General features: G+C 40.6%; 1 protein-coding gene across 1 annotated transcript in view; it reads right to left on the bottom strand.

The window, feature by feature from the left end:
* Positions 1 to 11951: 11951 nt before the first annotated feature.
* Positions 11952 to 18196, bottom strand: part of LOC115799723 (collagen alpha-1(XXI) chain-like) — a 67421-nt gene continuing 61176 nt past the window's right edge. The window contains exons 27-32 of the mRNA XM_030756994.1: positions 17485 to 17517; positions 15919 to 16065; positions 15602 to 15656; positions 13755 to 13949; positions 12549 to 12626; positions 11952 to 12280 (exon numbers count right to left, since the gene is read on the bottom strand). Of these exons, the coding sequence (XP_030612854.1) occupies positions 12093 to 12280; positions 12549 to 12626; positions 13755 to 13949; positions 15602 to 15656; positions 15919 to 16065; positions 17485 to 17517 (696 nt within the window). The 3' untranslated portion in view covers positions 11952 to 12092. The remainder of the gene's footprint in view (positions 12281 to 12548; positions 12627 to 13754; positions 13950 to 15601; positions 15657 to 15918; positions 16066 to 17484; positions 17518 to 18196) is intronic.

Below are 18196 nucleotides of genomic sequence, written 5' to 3'. Positions count from 1 at the left end.
TTGTCTTTCTTTTCTGCAAAGAAAAAAATGGCCCCAAGAGTAGATCAGGATGGATGGATAATTCCAGCAGCAAGAGATTCTGTTATGTACCTTCTATGGCCTCCAACTCTGGTTTCGTTAGACTGTAGAGTCAACTTGTTGGTAAAGGGTCCCCAGGAAGCAAATCTATTAAGCAGTCATAAGGACGATGTGGTGGTTGTGAACGATAACCTTCATCGCCGGCAGCAAAAGAGGTTATGATAAATCTCAAGAACTGACGACAGGTCAGGAGGTTCTGATTGAGGTGAGTGAGAGTCTGTGTTCTTAGGAGGTGAAGGAGATTTCAGGCAATTTTGGTGACACCAGATACAATTTTGAGTGGGACTGTGAACACTGAGTCAGGGGTGACTGAGGGAGTGTGAGGTGCTTCCAAAACAAACAGACTCATCGGTTTTGCAGGGTTGCCAGAGTGTGAGAGAAACAGGTGGTGTTTTGTGAGGTAGATGAGTAGATGTGTAATGTTTAATGCAGCAACCTGAAGTGGCCAGGGAAAGATCAATGAAACTTTGTTCAACACCAGAATCCATCGGAGCATGGAGTGTGTGTTTTTATGGAGAATTTTGCAGGTACCATAAGTCTGGGCAGGGAAGATACATCATTTATGTTGCCCGCCAGTATCCCCACCATTACCGTTGGGCTCCTTCTTTTGGCCAGAGCGGCCATGAGGCAACAAAATGCCCTTTCTTCCCACAATACAAGCTCTCTGGTCTCAGCCAAGCTGCTTCATCACCATCGTCACACTCCTACCTCTCCTGGTGCAACTCCTCTGGATCAGGAAGCAGTATGGCAGTAGAACCCCTGGGAACTGTAGTTTCTCCGGCGTTCCCGCATGTGATCATCCATGTTAATGTACATTGAAATCAGTGAGGCAGCTAGATCCTTTGCAGCCAGTTCACTCTTTAATTAAAAAAAACCTCTCCGGTGAGCATTCTCCTTCGATCCCGCTTCCTCAGCCAAAATCCAAAAAAATCCACTGAGAAGTCTCCTACACTCCTCTTACTTTGCCAGATACTGATGAATTGGCAGGTGGCAGCGTTAGGGTTAGATCCCTTATCAAACACACTCTTGGAAATAGTTTGCTGCTGTTGGCTAAATGGGTGTTTCAGGGGACAGTGAGTTTCCACAGGAAACAGGAATTGCTTCATTGGATCTGATCATACCTTTTAGTTCCAAGTTGATGGATGAGTGCACCCTGCTCCCCAGAGATATGTCGTAGCATATGCTCATGCTGAGTTCAGTGTCCTGGAGAGAAAGGGAGCAATCCACAGGATCCGAGTCCACTGAATCCATTTGTTGACTGGAACGTTCTGTCACTCTGACAGAACGTTGGACTCAAACGAGCAGAACTCTGATAAAAAGTTCAACGAGGTTATTTACATACACGGAAGAACGGCGACAGTTCAAACGAGCGTTCACATCCAGATAACAAGAGAAGGTAAGTTATTCGTGGCCAGTGCTGGAAAGTAACGAAGTACAAATATGTTGTAGTAGTCCAAATACTTGAGTAGAATTTTCAGTTATCTGCACTTTACTTGGGTATTTATTTTTCTGTACTTCCTACTTCTTACATTTTCACAGCAGACTCATTTCTTCAGGTTTAACACATCTGAGGGGAGTTTTTATTTACCATCACTTACCCTTCAAAATTCAAACCCATCTGAGCCTAAATGGAGGGAACAATAACATATAAAAGCCGGTCTTATTGGTGTACCCACCATCGTCATCAGATGAAAGAGGCAAAACCAAATAACTTATTGATTATTCATAGTGCCATACTCAGGGGTTACAGAGAGCTGGAACGAGTGCAGACATCCGTAAGTTGTAGTTGCGACATGTCAGCATCTAAATGGTGCTACACAAGATACAACAAAGAAGCAGCATTTCTAACAGCTCAACAAATATCAGCATGCACACAAACTGTGTGCAGTTTGCCACACAGTGTGTCTACCAGCTTAAGTCACAGCTGCTGTATTTCAGGGGAGAAAAGAAAGAGTTAATTTCACCCAGAGATGGAGAAAGATGTAAAACAGGAGAGGAAGAGGGGGGGTTAGATTTAAAAGTAAAGACTGCTCAGTGACATTTGATAAACTGGAAATTAAAAGCTTACTTGTAATGTCGTCATTTTAAAATCAGATATTGGATTTGTATGTGATGTGAAGTTGTGAAATATCCTGCAAAACAAAATGAGGTACACTAACTTTGTGTTATTCAAAGATTGCACGAAAATACTGCAGTTTAGTGCAGGATAACCAGGTCAGCTTGTCGTACTGTGGTGAATTTACAGTAAAGTTCTGTGTTGGCTCACTGGGCTCACTGATTGCTGAGAAGGTGAGTTAACTCTCCAGTGGGGACCAACAAAGCTCTCATCACCTTCCTATCTCTTCACAGGATAACTGTGACAGGGCTTGGCTTCTGTGAGGCAGGTAATTTTCCAGCAGGCAAAGTGAAAGTGGGCAAGGCAGATGGGTTCCAGAGGGGTTCTCTAGAGAGGTTCTCGAACAAAGGAACTGAAAGGTGAGCGAGTGTCTCGCAGAATAAACTCAAGCAAAAAGTTTGTAACTAAAGCCCTGAGCAACACTACCACTAGATCAAATTAATGACCTGCAGATGAGCAGGGTGGAAGTCCAATTTCAAATACTGAGCTTGATTGATGGATGACAGGTTTGCCTGCCCACGGTTTCAAAGGACCAGGACCACTGCTGGAAGAACCCGGTTCATCACCATTCACCCCCACAGCTGCACAGACAGGGGAGAGAAAGACAGCAGGTACTGCACCTGGAGGACAGAGGGGACTGTGACAAAATCAAACGAATAAATCGAAGGCTGTTTATACAGCACAAAATCAGTGATTACGATGTTTTATGGCAGGCACAAGGCAAAAGCTGAAAAATGTTTACCTGACCAAATGAACCTGTTCAGGGTCTGTGAGCAAACGTTTTCTGTGGTCCGCCACGGATCCCTGTGCAAAAGTAGCCCAACGAAACAGGGCCGGGCTATTGGTTTGTAGGCCCACATTTAGTGAAAGCTATAACTGTAACTGTAAGTATAACCAATCAAACTGCCAAGAATAGTGGGCGTGGATGAGCCTCTGAGTGAACTGCAGTTTTAAGGCTTTGCAATAATAGTAAGAAGACCAAAATACTTTCAGTTGACAGTATTATGCAATGTTATCTATAATGTAACTGAACATACCTGCAGACATAAAGATTGTAGCTCCCCAGCATGCGCACAGTTGAACTTTTTTTAATCACAGTTCTAACAAAAGTTCACTTTTATTTTTGTTTGTGAACATCAGTAATAAATAAGCCTTATTACTCTCACCTGTTGCATTCTACTCTTCTCAGCTGTTCTGCACAGCTACTAAAACTTTTTATTTATTTTTTTTTACATTGGGCTCATAATGGAATTTTCCCTTACATAGACCACATAGCACTTCCAGTAGAGATAATCAAATTTGCAGATTTGTAATCATACCCACATCTGTTATCATGGTAATCTATGGTTTCGCTTTAGACCAGAAGCATGCAACAGAGTTTATTTCAACATGACACAAATTAAGAAATGGAATAAGCAGCTTCCCTATGTTTTGAATTTATGTAACAGTTCTCTCTGAAAGAAGCATTCAAGCCCGCATTTTTAAACTACAAGTAATAAAAAAAGAAAACACAAATAAAGAATTCTGAATACATAATCAATATTTATTTTAATATAAAATATCTGACAAAAAAATTACAATATACTGCAGTGTATTTATAAATGACACATATGCACATATATATGTATATATATATATATATATATACATACACACACCATTGTAAACAGCATGACATTTATGGATAATAGACATAATAAAAAACAAAATATATAATAATACGTAATAAATACGTAGAATAAAACAATGCAATGCAAACCTGAACTTAGTACACAGTAAAACATGCTACAGGTGTCCATTGATGTCACCATATGCAATGGAAATGATTTCTGCACACATGCACTGCTTCTGCAGTAAAGATGGTGAAGCGATAAGCCAACACTTCAAGACACAGAACTGCACAGACAGTGGCAAAAGTAACCAACTCGCTCACCCGCAAGGTGAAAATATCTGCAGCACAATAACAGGAAGTTACTTATTAGCAAAAGCAGAAGTAGCATGACATTTAGGAGAGGGGGTGGGAAGTGCAAAACATGTGGCTTTTTTTTTTTTTTTTTTTTTTGCATCCTAATCCTACTACCATTGTTTTTATATTACCTAACAATCCCCCAATGAGTCTATCTGTCTTTAAGCTTGCATTTGTGGTAGATAAATTAGCCAAGTCTCACAGAGAATTAATAAAATAAAAATAAATGAAAAAATGAATAAACAAATCTGAATTTTTTTAATCCACCAATGTTTGTTTATAAGAGTCTTTGTTTAAATTTTTCATCCCAAGCTGTGTAAAATGTTCAAAATTGTACTTCAAGTCTGTTGTTCTTTAACCAATACCAGCATTTCCTTGACCTCAAACAAGAGCTTTATGATTATATTAAAGTAGTTATGTGAAACATGCATCTGAGACAATAAATCCGGCCCACCAAAGAGTCCAGTCATTATTAACTCCAGCACTGGAGACACCAGTATTACTACACAAAAATATTTTATTGCTAGGTGTCAAGTTGTTTGGATCATAAAGTAAAGTAAAACACTATTGTTGTTTAGGGTTACAGGGTTTAGGGTGTATATATACACACAAATGAACTGAACGTTGTGCATGACGTATAATTTATCTGCAGTTATTGAAGTTTCAAAATGAGAAATGCCATATTTCCTGCTTTCATTGTTCTTTTTGTACTAAGGCAAAGGTTCGGGGATGTGTAATTAGTTCTTCAACAGTGGGTGCTGCCTAACTGATGTTAAAACTCTGCCCATCTTATTGTCACCGTAGACAAAGACGTTCAATGCAGGTCAGCACACTAAAGCATCCACTTTATTCAACATGTAAAATTAAACTACAATTTTTAACATTTAATCACAATTCCATTTTGCCATATCTAGGCATAATTCATGAACAATAGCATGGGCAATGATGTTTCAATACGTTATAAATAAAATAATTACATAAAAATGACATTATGTAATTGCATCTGATTTAGTCTCCAGTGATGCCAGCCATCATGTCCGACCTTCACTGGATGTTTTTTGGCTTAATTATGAAATAGCTTTCAAACAATAACATGAGACTAAGCTGAGTTCATTCAGTGCAATGAACTCACCAGCCACGTTTTTAGGCACACCGTTTCAACTCATCATTAATATGAACATGTGTACCTAAAAAACTCAGGACGACCTGCTGAAGTTCAGACTGAGCACGAGAATGAGGAAGAAAGGTGATTAAAGTGACTCTAAACTCGGCATGGTCGTTAGTGCCAGACGGGCTGAAACTAGTTTTTTCAGAAACTTCTGATCTCCTGGGATTTTCCCACACAATCATCTCTATGTTTGCAGAGAATAGTCAGAAACAGAGAAAATACCGTGAGTGCCAGTTTTACTGGGTGAATTTGCCTTGTTGATGCCAGAGGTCAGAGGAGAAACTGCTTCAAGCTGACATGAAGGCAACAGTAAGCGCTGTCTGGTCCGATGAGTCTCGAGTTCTGCTACAACATACAGATGGTAGGGGTCAGATGTTGGTGTAAATAACATGAAACCATGGATACATCTGCCTTGGATTAACAGGCCAGACTGCTGCTGGCGTAACAGTGTGCAGGATATTTTCTTGACACACTTTGGGCCCTTTATTACCAATTGAGGGTAATTTAAACACAACAAATGGCCTCTACAGTCTCCATATCGCAATCCAATAGAGCACCTTTGAGATGTGGTGGATGGGAGAGTTCCATCATGGATATGCAGCAGACAAATGTTATGCCATCATGTCAGTATGAAGCAAAATATCTGAGGAAGATTATGAATCTGTGACATTAAGAATTAAGGCAGTTCTGAAGGCAAAAGTGGTGCCAAACCAGTGCTACCAACATGTACCTAATAAAGTGTCCAGTGAGTGCATTTTAACTATTGTGACTCAATAATGAAAATAAAGTGATTATCTTTGATGACTTTATAGCACAAAGCTGACAGCCCTGAATTGGATAAGCAGAAGCAAATCTGATTGGCTGGATGGATGGAGACACATGGCATCCAATGGGGTACAGTGGTCATTAATGGTGAGTAGAAGGTGATGGGCCTCTTCATTTGTGGCCAGGGTAAGGGAGTTCATTTGTTAATCAAGTTAATACAGCAAAATAAAATTTTATGCTCTATTAAGTGGTTAATATAGCTCGCAATGTTCAAACAATCCCTGTTACCTGTGTTACCTGTACAGCTGCTTCAGTGCACCAAATTATATTGCACGTCTTCATGCAAAGCAACACAATGATGGGCAAAGTCTAAACATCTTTTAGATAGCATCAACTGTTGAAGAGCAAAACCACACTTGTCAACATGCATTTGCATTTGCACAGGTTTGGACAGTGAAAACAGGAAATACCCTCAAAACTGGCATTCCTCTTTATGCAACTCTAACAACTACAGATGAGATTAGAATTTGAACAGGGACCCAAAAAAAACAACTTTTCCAAGGAAACAAATTCAGATATCCACCTTTTAATATTATGTTAATGTATGTGCAATATTATTCAATGAAAATCTATAAATACAAATTAGTTGCATTTAAATGTCCATATTTGAAAGTCGAAGTTTCCTGACAATTCCATTATTTGTACTTAAATGGGCAAATTTACATGTTTCAGTGAAATGAGGATAAACCACTTTGATCCTTATTTATAGCCTATATATACTGGGATATTTATGCTTATTGGATTTATTTTTTTGTAAACTTTTTTTTAGCACACTAATGTTCCTACAATGATGATTTTGAATGTTTTAATAACCATGCATCATGTAGGGGTGCTGGTCATATTTTAGAATTTTATTGCTGATAATTTAGCAACTCATTTTAAACGGTGCAGCGTCCCCACTCACAGCAGTCATTATCTGAACCCTGCCAAGTTCACTCTGACATGTCAAAAATTAACAGTCTCAAAGCAACAGACTCGTTCGGAAATTGGCCTCCTGAGTTGGGAACCCCAGAGAGAGAGTCGCTCTGTTATTTCAGAAAGCATCTGGATGTGCGACAAGTTTGTGCGAACATGCGTGCCTTATCAACCCTAACCATACATGGAATTTTAAGTTGCTCCTCTTGGGAAACTGGGACAAGAGCCATTCCTTATAAAACAAGCGCCATGTACAACAAATGCTGACGGAAATGTTGTGTGAAAAAATAATTACCACATTGTGCCCAGGACTTGCACTCATTGTTCCACTGATTATTCCTGTGTCAGAATGCTTGCTGGTTTTTGTTTCTGACAGCTAATATGATGTCAGCTTATCCTTGCTAAGTCCCTCTACCTGGATCTGATCAAACTCCATGGGCCTGTTCCCGCTGTCCTTTCTCTGCACAGCTGAGCTGAATTCATTTTGTTAACTGTTAACGTTCAGTTAAAATCAGTCATTTGTAATTGTAAAATGAATTGATTCACATTGTGGGCACACTGTACCGTGGGTTGACAAAAAATGGTTAAAAATATGTCTGATTTGTTGGATTGCTAACACACTAGCAGCTACTAGTCTTGTCATCGGATCCAAGGATAGAAGGCGTTTTTCCATTAATCTGCAGTATTAGTGTTTAAATTCCTGTAGAGAATCAAAATGCAAGCAAAATGAAGCTAATTTTTTAAAGTATTAGCCATGAAGACGACAGAAGACAGCGATCCAAAAGATTAATGTTTCTGCAAAGAAGCTGCAAACTCTAAAACATGGATCCCATCAGTCACTATAGTTTCAGTATCTGAGCAAATGTGAAAAAAGGTTACAGTTCTGGTTCTGAGATATGCTGTCAAAAAACACCAAAAGAGTGTTTTGCATGACACTGTGAGGTTTGTAATAAATAACCAAAAAGCCTCTGGGACTGTCAAACATGCTGTTCTTATCCTTATCATTGGGAATAGTGTATCATCAATTCTCAACTATAAAGTTCTGTTTAAATAATAGTGAAAATTTTAAAATAATAGCTATAGCTGCTCAGCTGCTGAGTTCTTCTTAATAGAAGCTACTTTTCCAAAAATGTGTCTGTTTTGTTGTTTATTTAATTAATTGATTGTTTGTTTGTTTTGTTTCGAGAATGCAATTAATGGACCTCAACACTTCCTGAAGGAATTTCAAGTTAAAGGCAGACAGGATATAATGATTATGCCCTGTGAGCTATTGGGAGATTTTTAAGATAAAATAAGTGTAGAGGCAGTATTTATAAGGCAAATGATTTAAAAAAATAAAAAAAAAAAAAAAAAAAAGGAAAGGAAAGAGAACTGAAATAGAGCAACAACATGATGAGCATAGCTGAAAACAAGGGTGATCTTTTGACTTGCAAATGGCATAAGCAGCACATTAAAATGCTGTCTTTAAAATAAAATATACACCTGAAAAATAAAATTGGAAAATGGTTAAAAAAAAAAAAAGAGTCTAATCTAAGCTTCAAATATAAAGGCCTGCTTCACTCTGCAGCTGAGGTGAATTATGGCCGCTAACAGAGAATTTACAGTAATCCACATGAACAGAAAAGTAATGCAAAGTGACTTTATATAATACTGGTAAACAAGAAAACAAATATGACAGATTAAAAGCAGTGACAGGATTCTTTCAAACCCCACCTGTCACAGCTTTGGATTAGAACAACCTGTGTTGCTCTGTACACAAAAGATGATAGAAAAATGTTTTTCTACCTTTAGGGATTACATGTAGTGTGCACTCCGAGCAGGAAAAGAGTTCCCAGTTATGAACTTTTGAACTTTTTTCAATTCACATGTTTTATAGCTGTTAGCTAGCCTTTTATAAGATAATCATGTGAAAATGGCATGTCCCATACAACCCTGTAATGGATCCTCACTGATCATCACAGCAGGTGCTGCACTTTTTACATAATTTGTAGATATAATAATTTGTTGGAGGCAAAGCTGCACAGAGGGCAGGAATAACCTCAGTGGATGAGGGAAACCTCAGTTAAGAAAGCAGAGGTACCAAGCACTGTATAAGAACCCATTCTTTCTATGGAATTATATTTATGCCAAAAGTCACAGGTGGGAAAAAACATAATCACAAGCAAATAATTTCATTCCAGAGGCGCGTGTATTCATTGCCACTTGGGCAAATCAAAATCTATCCATCCATTTTCTAATGCTTATCCTTTTCAAGGATGGAGCCTATCCCAGCTGCCATAGAGCAAGAGGCAGGATATACCATTCACACCCACAGCCAATTTAGAATCACCAGTTAACCCAACCACACTAACTGCATGTCTTTGAACTGTGGGAGGAAACCAGCGTACCCGGAGAAAACCCACGTAAACATGGGGAGAACATGCAAACTCTACACAGAAAGTTCCCGGCCAGCTGGTGGATTTGAACCCGGGACGTTCTTGCTGTGAGGCAAAGCACAGCGCCACCATGCTGCCCTGCAGCTAAAATCCTTGTGCGTAAATTCAACAACAGGCAAACACAGATCAATGAACCGACGTTTGACTAGTTGGAAGCCCAAAGGAGGAGGGGTCCTAATGTGATAACATTAGGACCCCTCCTCCTTAAGCGCTGTTTTAAACTGTGTTTGTGCCAAATTAACTGTCTGCAGTTATTGTTTGCTGTGCTGCAGCAGAAATACTGACACCTTTCACTTTAACGATCTTAAAATCTTTGAAACTGGACAAGTTCTGAAGCCCCTGCACTCCTGTCCCATTAATCTGTTGGATAGCAACACATACCGAAGTGAAACAGCTGTACACATCTGGCTGCAGAGCTCCACTCACTGTGGGTTCAGGCTCCGCTGTAATAATTCAGCCAGATAATATTCTGTGAACAGGCAGTGAGTGGAGTGGGCAGGAGAAGAGGCTGTGACAGGCTGTCTTTGTACAACACAACATGACAACAGTGAGTAGCTCATTTATCTGATCTGAACTAGTGACGGTTGTTGCTGTCATTGTGTGTAAATCAAAGATAACATAGCCTTTATTAGTCCTACAGCTGGCAAATTCACAAAGGGTCTTATAACTACATTACTTGTAGCAGCTGCCTGCTAGCTATGCTACGTGTTTATGGTGTGTGCTTATCTCTGTGCAGCTAACCAGTGGATTAACTTTAGTTATGTCTGCTGTAGATGCATCACTCCGGGCTCTGCCCTGGACCTGCAGACCACAGGGAAACACCACACATCCAGGTTGGCTGTAGCTCAGGCGGTAGAGCAGGTCATCTACTAAACAGAGGCTTGGTGGTTTGATCCCAGGCTGCTCCAGTCTGCATGTCTAAGTCTCCTCGGGAAATATACTGAACCCCAAGTTGCTCTCCGATGCGTTCACTGGAATGTGAATGTTACTGTAGACAGAAAGCACTTAGGTGTAGAAAAAAGTGTCTGTGTGAATGAAGCCATGTATAAAGTGTTCAAGCTGAGTAGAAAAGCGCTATATAATATTTGTTTATTTACACATTTTAATAGTGTTCATAAAGAGACCAGCTAGTGTCCTATCCTAAATCCTATACTAAATCCTATACTTATATAAATGTAGTAATACTACTATATACATTGTGTAAAACTAAACCTTTGCTGAAGTAAAAGTACAAATGTTCTGTATTAAAATATTCTTCAGACTCTGTGTAACTGTTGAGTCATCAAAGAGTACACCATAGATAATTCCCTAAAGCTAAATAAGAATATAATTTATTCGTTGATCCATATTTCAGATGAATCCAATTCTGCTAAAAAGGATTAGAGCTTTAAATGGAGTTCAAAGTAAAATATTTGACTTTATATAGTTTACAAATGTTTTTGAAAATTACAAATTGTTTTTGAATAAATCAAAAATCACTATGAAAGATTTGATCTGTGTTACACATCAGGAACTCGCTGCCTTGATGATCTGTTGAAGCAACTTTTTATTGGCAGATTTATTTGTCTCTATTTTGGCCAAAGTTATAATTGTTGGCATTTCTGCTGCAGCACAGCAAACAACAACTGCTGAACGGTCCATCAAAGCGACCAATCACATTAGGACCCTCCTCCTCTGGGCTCCGTGCAGATGGGAGATCGTGAAACTGCGCGATGGCTTCTTTGTGCGCGTGGCTGCTGAGTTCGACATGCGCAGGTTGTCTGTGTAGATTCTCAGTTATCCAGGTCATAGTAGTCTCTGGAGCTTGAAAAAGGCGACTGGACTTCTTTTTGTTTCTTGAAGACGTTTCACCTCTCATCCGAAAGGCTTCTTCAGTTCTCAACCAAATGGTGGAGAACTGAAGAAGCCTTTCGGATGAGAGGTGAAACGTCTTCAAGAAACAAAAAGAAGTCCAGTCGCCTTTTTCAAGCTCCAGAGACATGCGCAGGTTGTTTCATTTACGCACAACAAATGTAATTGTAAGTAGGAATGAATACCTGCACCCGTGAAATTGAATCATTTCCTCGTGACTGTTTTTTTCTCGTGCGTGACTTTTGACACTGATATAATTCCATACTTTCCCATCTGTGTTCTAATAATGCAGAATATAGTAATTATATTTTTGCCACATTAGCCCACAATTTAATTCATGTATGCTACATATATATTTCTTGAGGGTTTTAGTTATGTCTGCCTTCTGTGTCATTAACTTAAACAGTAATCCAGGTAAACGAGGAGGTAGCTCTATTTATTGTTATTCAGAGTCTCGGCTCTCCTGCTGCTTCCACTGACAAATACAATGTAGCTCAGTCACAGCTCTCGGTGCTCGTCTGACTCAATCAGGATTTAGACGTCACTATTTAAACACCAGCCTGCTGACCATCTTTGATCATAAATTCAGTGATCGTTAATCAATGCCCCGCCCATTTCTGTTTATCTCAACTAATGAGGTTGCATCTGCCTTGGCAGCAGACTTCTCTGTCTTAAAGCAGTCAGCAGTGATACAGGGTGTGTCAAGTCAAAAGCAGCCTCTCTCCCTCTCCCGTGTCGTCAGATGTTCGGTCCTTTGCTGTAATGTTCCCTGAGATTGTAGGTCTGATAGCACATAGAGATATCACAAACCCCTGGAAGTCCTGGGCCACCCCGTTTACCAGGATCTCCCGGTGGGCCCGGTTTTCCTGGTATTCCCTGGTTGCCCGGATGGCCGATTCCATCAAAGCCACGAGGACCCTGAATCCCTGCAGTGAGAACGAAAGACAAAAAAGAAAGAGATGACAAAAACATCTGCACTCAGACTCGTTTGTGTGAAGAAATTCAGGAGTTCGGTTCAGTTACATCTTAGCTTTTAAAAATAGCACATGCTGCATACATGGCATACTGTCTCCCACAGGGAGCAGGTGTTTATTAAAAATCCACACTACAAACAGCTTTCATATATTTTCCAAAATGTCAGAACTTGGTGGTAAAAAGTGAATATCAAAATGTGTAGGTAATAATCAAACATACCTGGCTGTCCAGGTGGTCCCGGTGGTCCCCAGTATCCCTCTCCTTTGCTGCCTTTGAACCCTCTGGATCCCATGTCACCTGTGGATGTGGTAGATCTGTGTTTAAAAACCAGTCAGACTGAGAGCTGCAGAACAACAACGCTGTGGTTCCTGGAAAACTGAGGTTTATTTTATGCCTGTTTTCCATGCAAGTGATAACTTCCTGAAAAGGCTAAAAGAAAAGGTGCCAAAAGGTGCAGTTCCTATACTGGCCACTAGAGTCAATCACCATAGACTCCCATGTTAAAACTTTACTTTCAAATTTAACAGTTTCTTTTTTGCCCATTTCTCTACTAAGGCTTGAGAAATTCAGCTTGATGGTTTTTGCGTAATCTTGACACACAGGAGAACGACACACATATACACTACCTCTGCCTCAGCAGTATGTGATGTAATACCTCCATGACATCACACAAAAAGCCTGAGTATCTCTTTACATGAAGAGAAAACAGATTTTGATGGGTAAAACCTGCAGGCTGGCCCTGATTATGCAGCACTGAACACCAGAAAAAGTTTCATCCAACGGCAAAGTGCCTCTGGATGACTGTTGTTGTGGACGTCTGATAGATAAATCAAATGAATCAAGGATCACTGACAGTTGTACAATTACCTGTACATTGGATGTGCGCACATCCAGGACACAGAATTATCCAATGTCTTCCCTCGATGTTCTCAACCAACTGTGAAACCTCCAAAGTCGCTGCACGCCTGGCCTAACAAGTTAAAATGCTGCACAGCAGTGGAGTGGTATCTTCCACAGCTGATTAGCCACTCTGTCTTGAAGTGGTGATAAATCACAGACAGCTCACTGAGATGGGTTTGCAGCATTTGTTGTCTTTTGCTCTGCTGACTTTCACTGATGTTCGCGTGTTTAATGATCTTGTTTTATGGGGTACAGTGAACATCAACACATCCAATTTGTTCATCATTGACACTGTTTTGATTTTAATTGTTGATGAAAGCAGTCATAAATTTTGTCCCATCTCTTCTTCATGAGGGTGTGCTGTTACTTATTGCCTTGTTTACATCAGGGTGAGAAGCCAGACTGGAAGATTTTTGTCACAGTGGAGCAGACGTTAACAGTAGTCAGAGGGGCTTCGCGTACAGACAAGATAAACCTGTCCTAAGGTGCTGGTTAATACCTTTAAGAAACTGTGCCATATCAAACCTTTGAGGCCTGCGGGGCCCTGCATTCCAGGAGGTCCTGGGTAACCGGGGGCACCATTTCTGCCAGGGTAGCCCGGAGTTCCCATGGAGCCTTTGGGTCCTGGTGCTCCTGGCTCACCTGGAGGACCCCTCGCACCCTGGCAGGGTTCACACCTAGACTGAGGAGTCAGGGTCTGGAGCAGTGCTGGCAGCTGGTCTGTAGGGCACAGCCAGAAGATGCTAAATAATCTGTTAGAATTTATATCAAAACTGCTTTCTATACAGACTTTAACAATGCAATATTCAAGCATACAGAAAAGATATATAGAAATATGTGAAAGCCTAGAAATCCTCAGTTCTAATTATTGCTATTATTTTTGGAGAAGCCTTTGGGTTTCCTCTGTTAGGTGACACTGGAATCTGTAGCCAATCAGGAGCTTGCTTTCAGAATACTTAAATAAACCAACGGGGAAGCTGCTTAAAAGGCTCTCCTTCAAGAGAGTGACCGAAGCATGACAGTGACAGTGAGTCCTCCACTCTACCAGCTGAGCTATTAAAGGCTGGGATCCACAGAGTCTCCATCACAGGAGCCATCAGGGAGTTTATGGGCAGCCTGATGTGTGCTCTCACTGCAGGAGCCTCCTCTGCTGGGCTTCTTTCAGGGCCAATTTAGGAAACTAAGACCTAGGCCATCAAAACACCTACATGGCTTTGTTAAATTCTTTAATAACTATACAAGTGGGATTAAAAAAGCACTAATAAACTCACAAAAAGGGGGCAAATTTGTAATTAGTCAAATATGAGATCAAGAATCAGCTTGATTTTTATTTTTTTGTTAATTTTCTGCTTGTAATGTCTCTGATGCAGGAGTGAAATTTGTTAAGGAACAGTAGAAGACAGCGGCAACTACCAAACCTAAAATTAAAAAAAGCCATCATTTCAACCAGTTTTAAACACGCTAGCTGAAAAATTAATTTATCTACAGACAATTTTAAGGAAAAATAAGATATTTTAAAACTTTTTTTCTTTTTCATTTATACTTGTTCAGATGTGTTTAATGACCTGAGGGAATGCTGCATAAAGTCTGTTTAAAACAAAAAAAATCGCCTGCTGCTACATAAGCTGGCTCATTTCAGTGCTCTTTATGGGTCTTCATCACAGTGGAAACACAAACAAACATGGACTGAAAGAAACTTTCAATTTCCTAAAAAGGCTTCCTGAGACAAACAAAGTCTGCATACTTCACTACTTGAAATTTTAGCCATATTTGGGAAATGGGATAAATTGGGAAAAGCATAATAGGTCACCTCATAGGAATTACTCACAATGTTATTGACAGGGAGGGGGGGTTGTTTGTTTTAGATACAGTATGTGGGCAGTATGGTAGTGCTTGGTTCTGTATTCTCATCAAGTTCCTGTTCCTGGACTCTCAAAGTGCACAGATATGCGTTCACCCTTCATTTGTCACATCCAGCTTCAAAACACTGACATGACAAACTTGGAAGTGCTCATCTCCACACGGTTTCACAAACCAGCGGGTGACATCACAGTGGCTACACCCATCTTTTATCCTGGGAAAATAAAGGAGCTGTGCCCTGTGACAACAGAACTTCACTGAAGGCTAAAAACTGGAAGGAGGTGATTTTTTATTGTTAACATTTAATAAGGTAAGTGATGCTCTGTGTTAATTAAGACGGTCGTTTAGAGAAAAAACACTGACCTGTTCAGCTGACTGAACCTAATTCCAATTTACTGTAATCAGAGGAACTGATTAAGAGGTATTGTGAGAGATCTGTGTTTGGGACAGCTGTCTCAGCCTGTGGCTTTCATGCTTTCACCACAGAGTGACATAAAAACAAACATACTTACTACGCAGAACATCAGTGCAGAGCTTTAAAAGATGTTCATCTGAGGGAGGCTTGCCCTGGAACACACAATTACACTTTGATTCAGCTAAAGCCACTCTGGGACTGGGAAAATATGCTCGAGCTCATGCCTGCAGATTTACAGGATCTTCTCAATGCTCACTTCTCCATCTTCTTTTAGCTCACACACACACACTGACAGCTATGTCACCAGAACTCCCAAACAGCCTCTCCAGTGGTGGCAGGAAATCACAGACTGTATCTTTCTGTCCCTTTTCTTCTTCTTGTTACGATCAGATAAAAAAAAGGAAGCACACTTACAGGTTTCCCAGGATATCCCGGTTGGCCTGGTTGGCCTGGCAATCCGTCCTGGCCGGGAAATCCCCTGGGACCAGTGACACCCATGTGGCCCATGTCACCTTTCTTTCCACCAGGCCCTCTGAAGCCCATATCACCTGTCACTCCTTTCTGAAGCAGCAGCAAGGGAGGGAAAAAAAAAGTCACACTCCAAAAGGAAAAGGTTTATTTGCAGTAACTGGCTGTTCACTAAACACTATCTCTGAGCACTCCTGGCAACCTCATAGGCAGAAAGTGAGTATTAACGGGGGGGTGGAAGGTCATGTAATAGGCAACAGGTGTGAAAGTGCAAAGGAAATGATTTGATGCTACCTGGGACAGGGCTGACTTTGTAGTTTGCCTTCATTCAAAAAGCCTTGCTCTTGTAAATCAAGGAGGTAAAACATCCTAGCAGATCATCATGCGTGTTAGCTAAGCAGTCAAACAAGCTCACTGTCACTCACAGGGTGTCAAACAGTTTGTCTGATCTCTTGGTGTGCATGAGACACACACAAGGTCTCCTCTGATGCTGGTGCCTGGATGCACCTGTTTCAGTAATAGTGAGAATGCTACTATCCCCAGCTTTCCACATATGGATATTTGGTGAAAAGCACAGGGCACTATTAAGGTTTTTGCGAGAACACGTATCATAACCAAAACTACAGTCTGTTCCAAAAGGTAAGTAGCTTTGGTGCTCGGTCACCCCTCACTCCTTTCTAACTTTCTCCATTTAGACTCCAGTATTGCAGCGGCCCGTCTGTGGCCACAGCAATCTTTGACACTCCAGTGACTCTGACAAAAACAGCAATATTGGACACCCTGAGGTTGAAAACAGGTTGACACTGCAACTTTCTTCTGCATACCTGAGACATGCAGCTTTTACCAACGTCTTCAGACATCTGCAGTATGATGCTGTAATAGTTAAGACACTTTTACAGCCTTCTTAGTTCAGAGCAAGTCGGTCGGAAACAGTAAAAGTCAAAGTGTGATTAAACCAACTCACAGTGCTGAGAATTTAGCAAAGTTAGCAAGCTAGCTAAAACTGATGAAATCGATGGTGCTGTGTCGGTAAAGAGAAGCTAGTTTTTCTAAATCCGTCTGAAAGCAATTACAAAGAATTTAGTGCACAGGCGCCGTGTGCAGGTGAGGGTTTGGCAGGTATAGGTACAGGCAAATGACAGTAACAAAGGAGGCTCAGTGAGTAACAGAGAAGGTTATACTTGTTCCAGGTATTTTTTTTTTTAGTGATCAAACAGCAGATAAGTTTTGATGTCCTACAAATGGCAGCAACTGAGGGAAGTTGTACCTCCTTAAATTGTAATTCTGCAGACAGTAGAGTAAGTGTTTGATTTGCAGATGTGTGCATCTTAAGGGAAAGAGTCCTTTTGTGATGTATATTTTTGCCCGGGAGCCCAGATTTCCACAGGCCTGAAGGTATTGGCTCTGTAAGTCGTCTATAGCAGCCATGCAGGCTTGACAGGGCTTCTCACTGTGGTGCAGAATAAGACAGAATGGATTATATCTAATACCGCAAAGTCTAATTCGACAAACCTCTCCTTTCCATCCCCTGGGTCCCACTTCGCCCTGACGGAAGAAGAAAAGAGAGTGGGGAAGGTGGGGAGGAAGAGAGGAGGGGAAAATGGAGAGAGACAGTTAGAAACTTCTGCTCACATCAAAGGCAAAGACAGTATGTCAGAGGAGCTACGTGAGCTGCTCTGCATTGCTGATGCAGAACTGCTCTTTTCTGTCAAACCGATGGCTGACAAAACATTTTAGATTGGTTGTTGTAATGCATTTTCTAAAAGAGTTTTCTCCCCTCCTGCTGTTTGTTGTAATGTAACAAAAATGCATCTGTGGATCTCTTAACCCCTGAAAAACAGCATCCAGTGGAAACCCCAATTCTTTTAAGGCTTTCCTGAGGAATTAAGTATTAGGATATAGCTACAAATAGGTCTGTTCTGTTTTCCATGATATGCTTCCCCTTTTGCTTTACATTTCCTCCTTTTTTTTTTTTTTTTTTTTTAATTTTATGACCAGGTAACTGATTTCAGTCATTTTAGGAAAGAAACTCTAAGAAACTTTGCTAAAGCCATAATGCCCAGGGCTTACAGCCCAATCTGCTGAAGTAACTTTCTCAATCACACTCACTGCTGATGTAACAGCAGGAAAATCAATGTGAAATTAAGGTCAAAAACCCTACAGACATCCAGCGCTACTCAAAGACTCAAGAACGCATCCAGCAGTGTGACACTGTGGGTGCTCA

The sequence above is a fragment of the Archocentrus centrarchus genome, chromosome 20 (genome assembly GCF_007364275.1).
Source record: "Archocentrus centrarchus isolate MPI-CPG fArcCen1 chromosome 20, fArcCen1, whole genome shotgun sequence".
Lineage (NCBI taxonomy): Eukaryota > Metazoa > Chordata > Actinopteri > Cichliformes > Cichlidae > Archocentrus > Archocentrus centrarchus.
The sequence above is the reverse complement of the archived record's forward strand: the minus strand, read 5'-3'. Positions and strand labels throughout refer to the sequence as shown.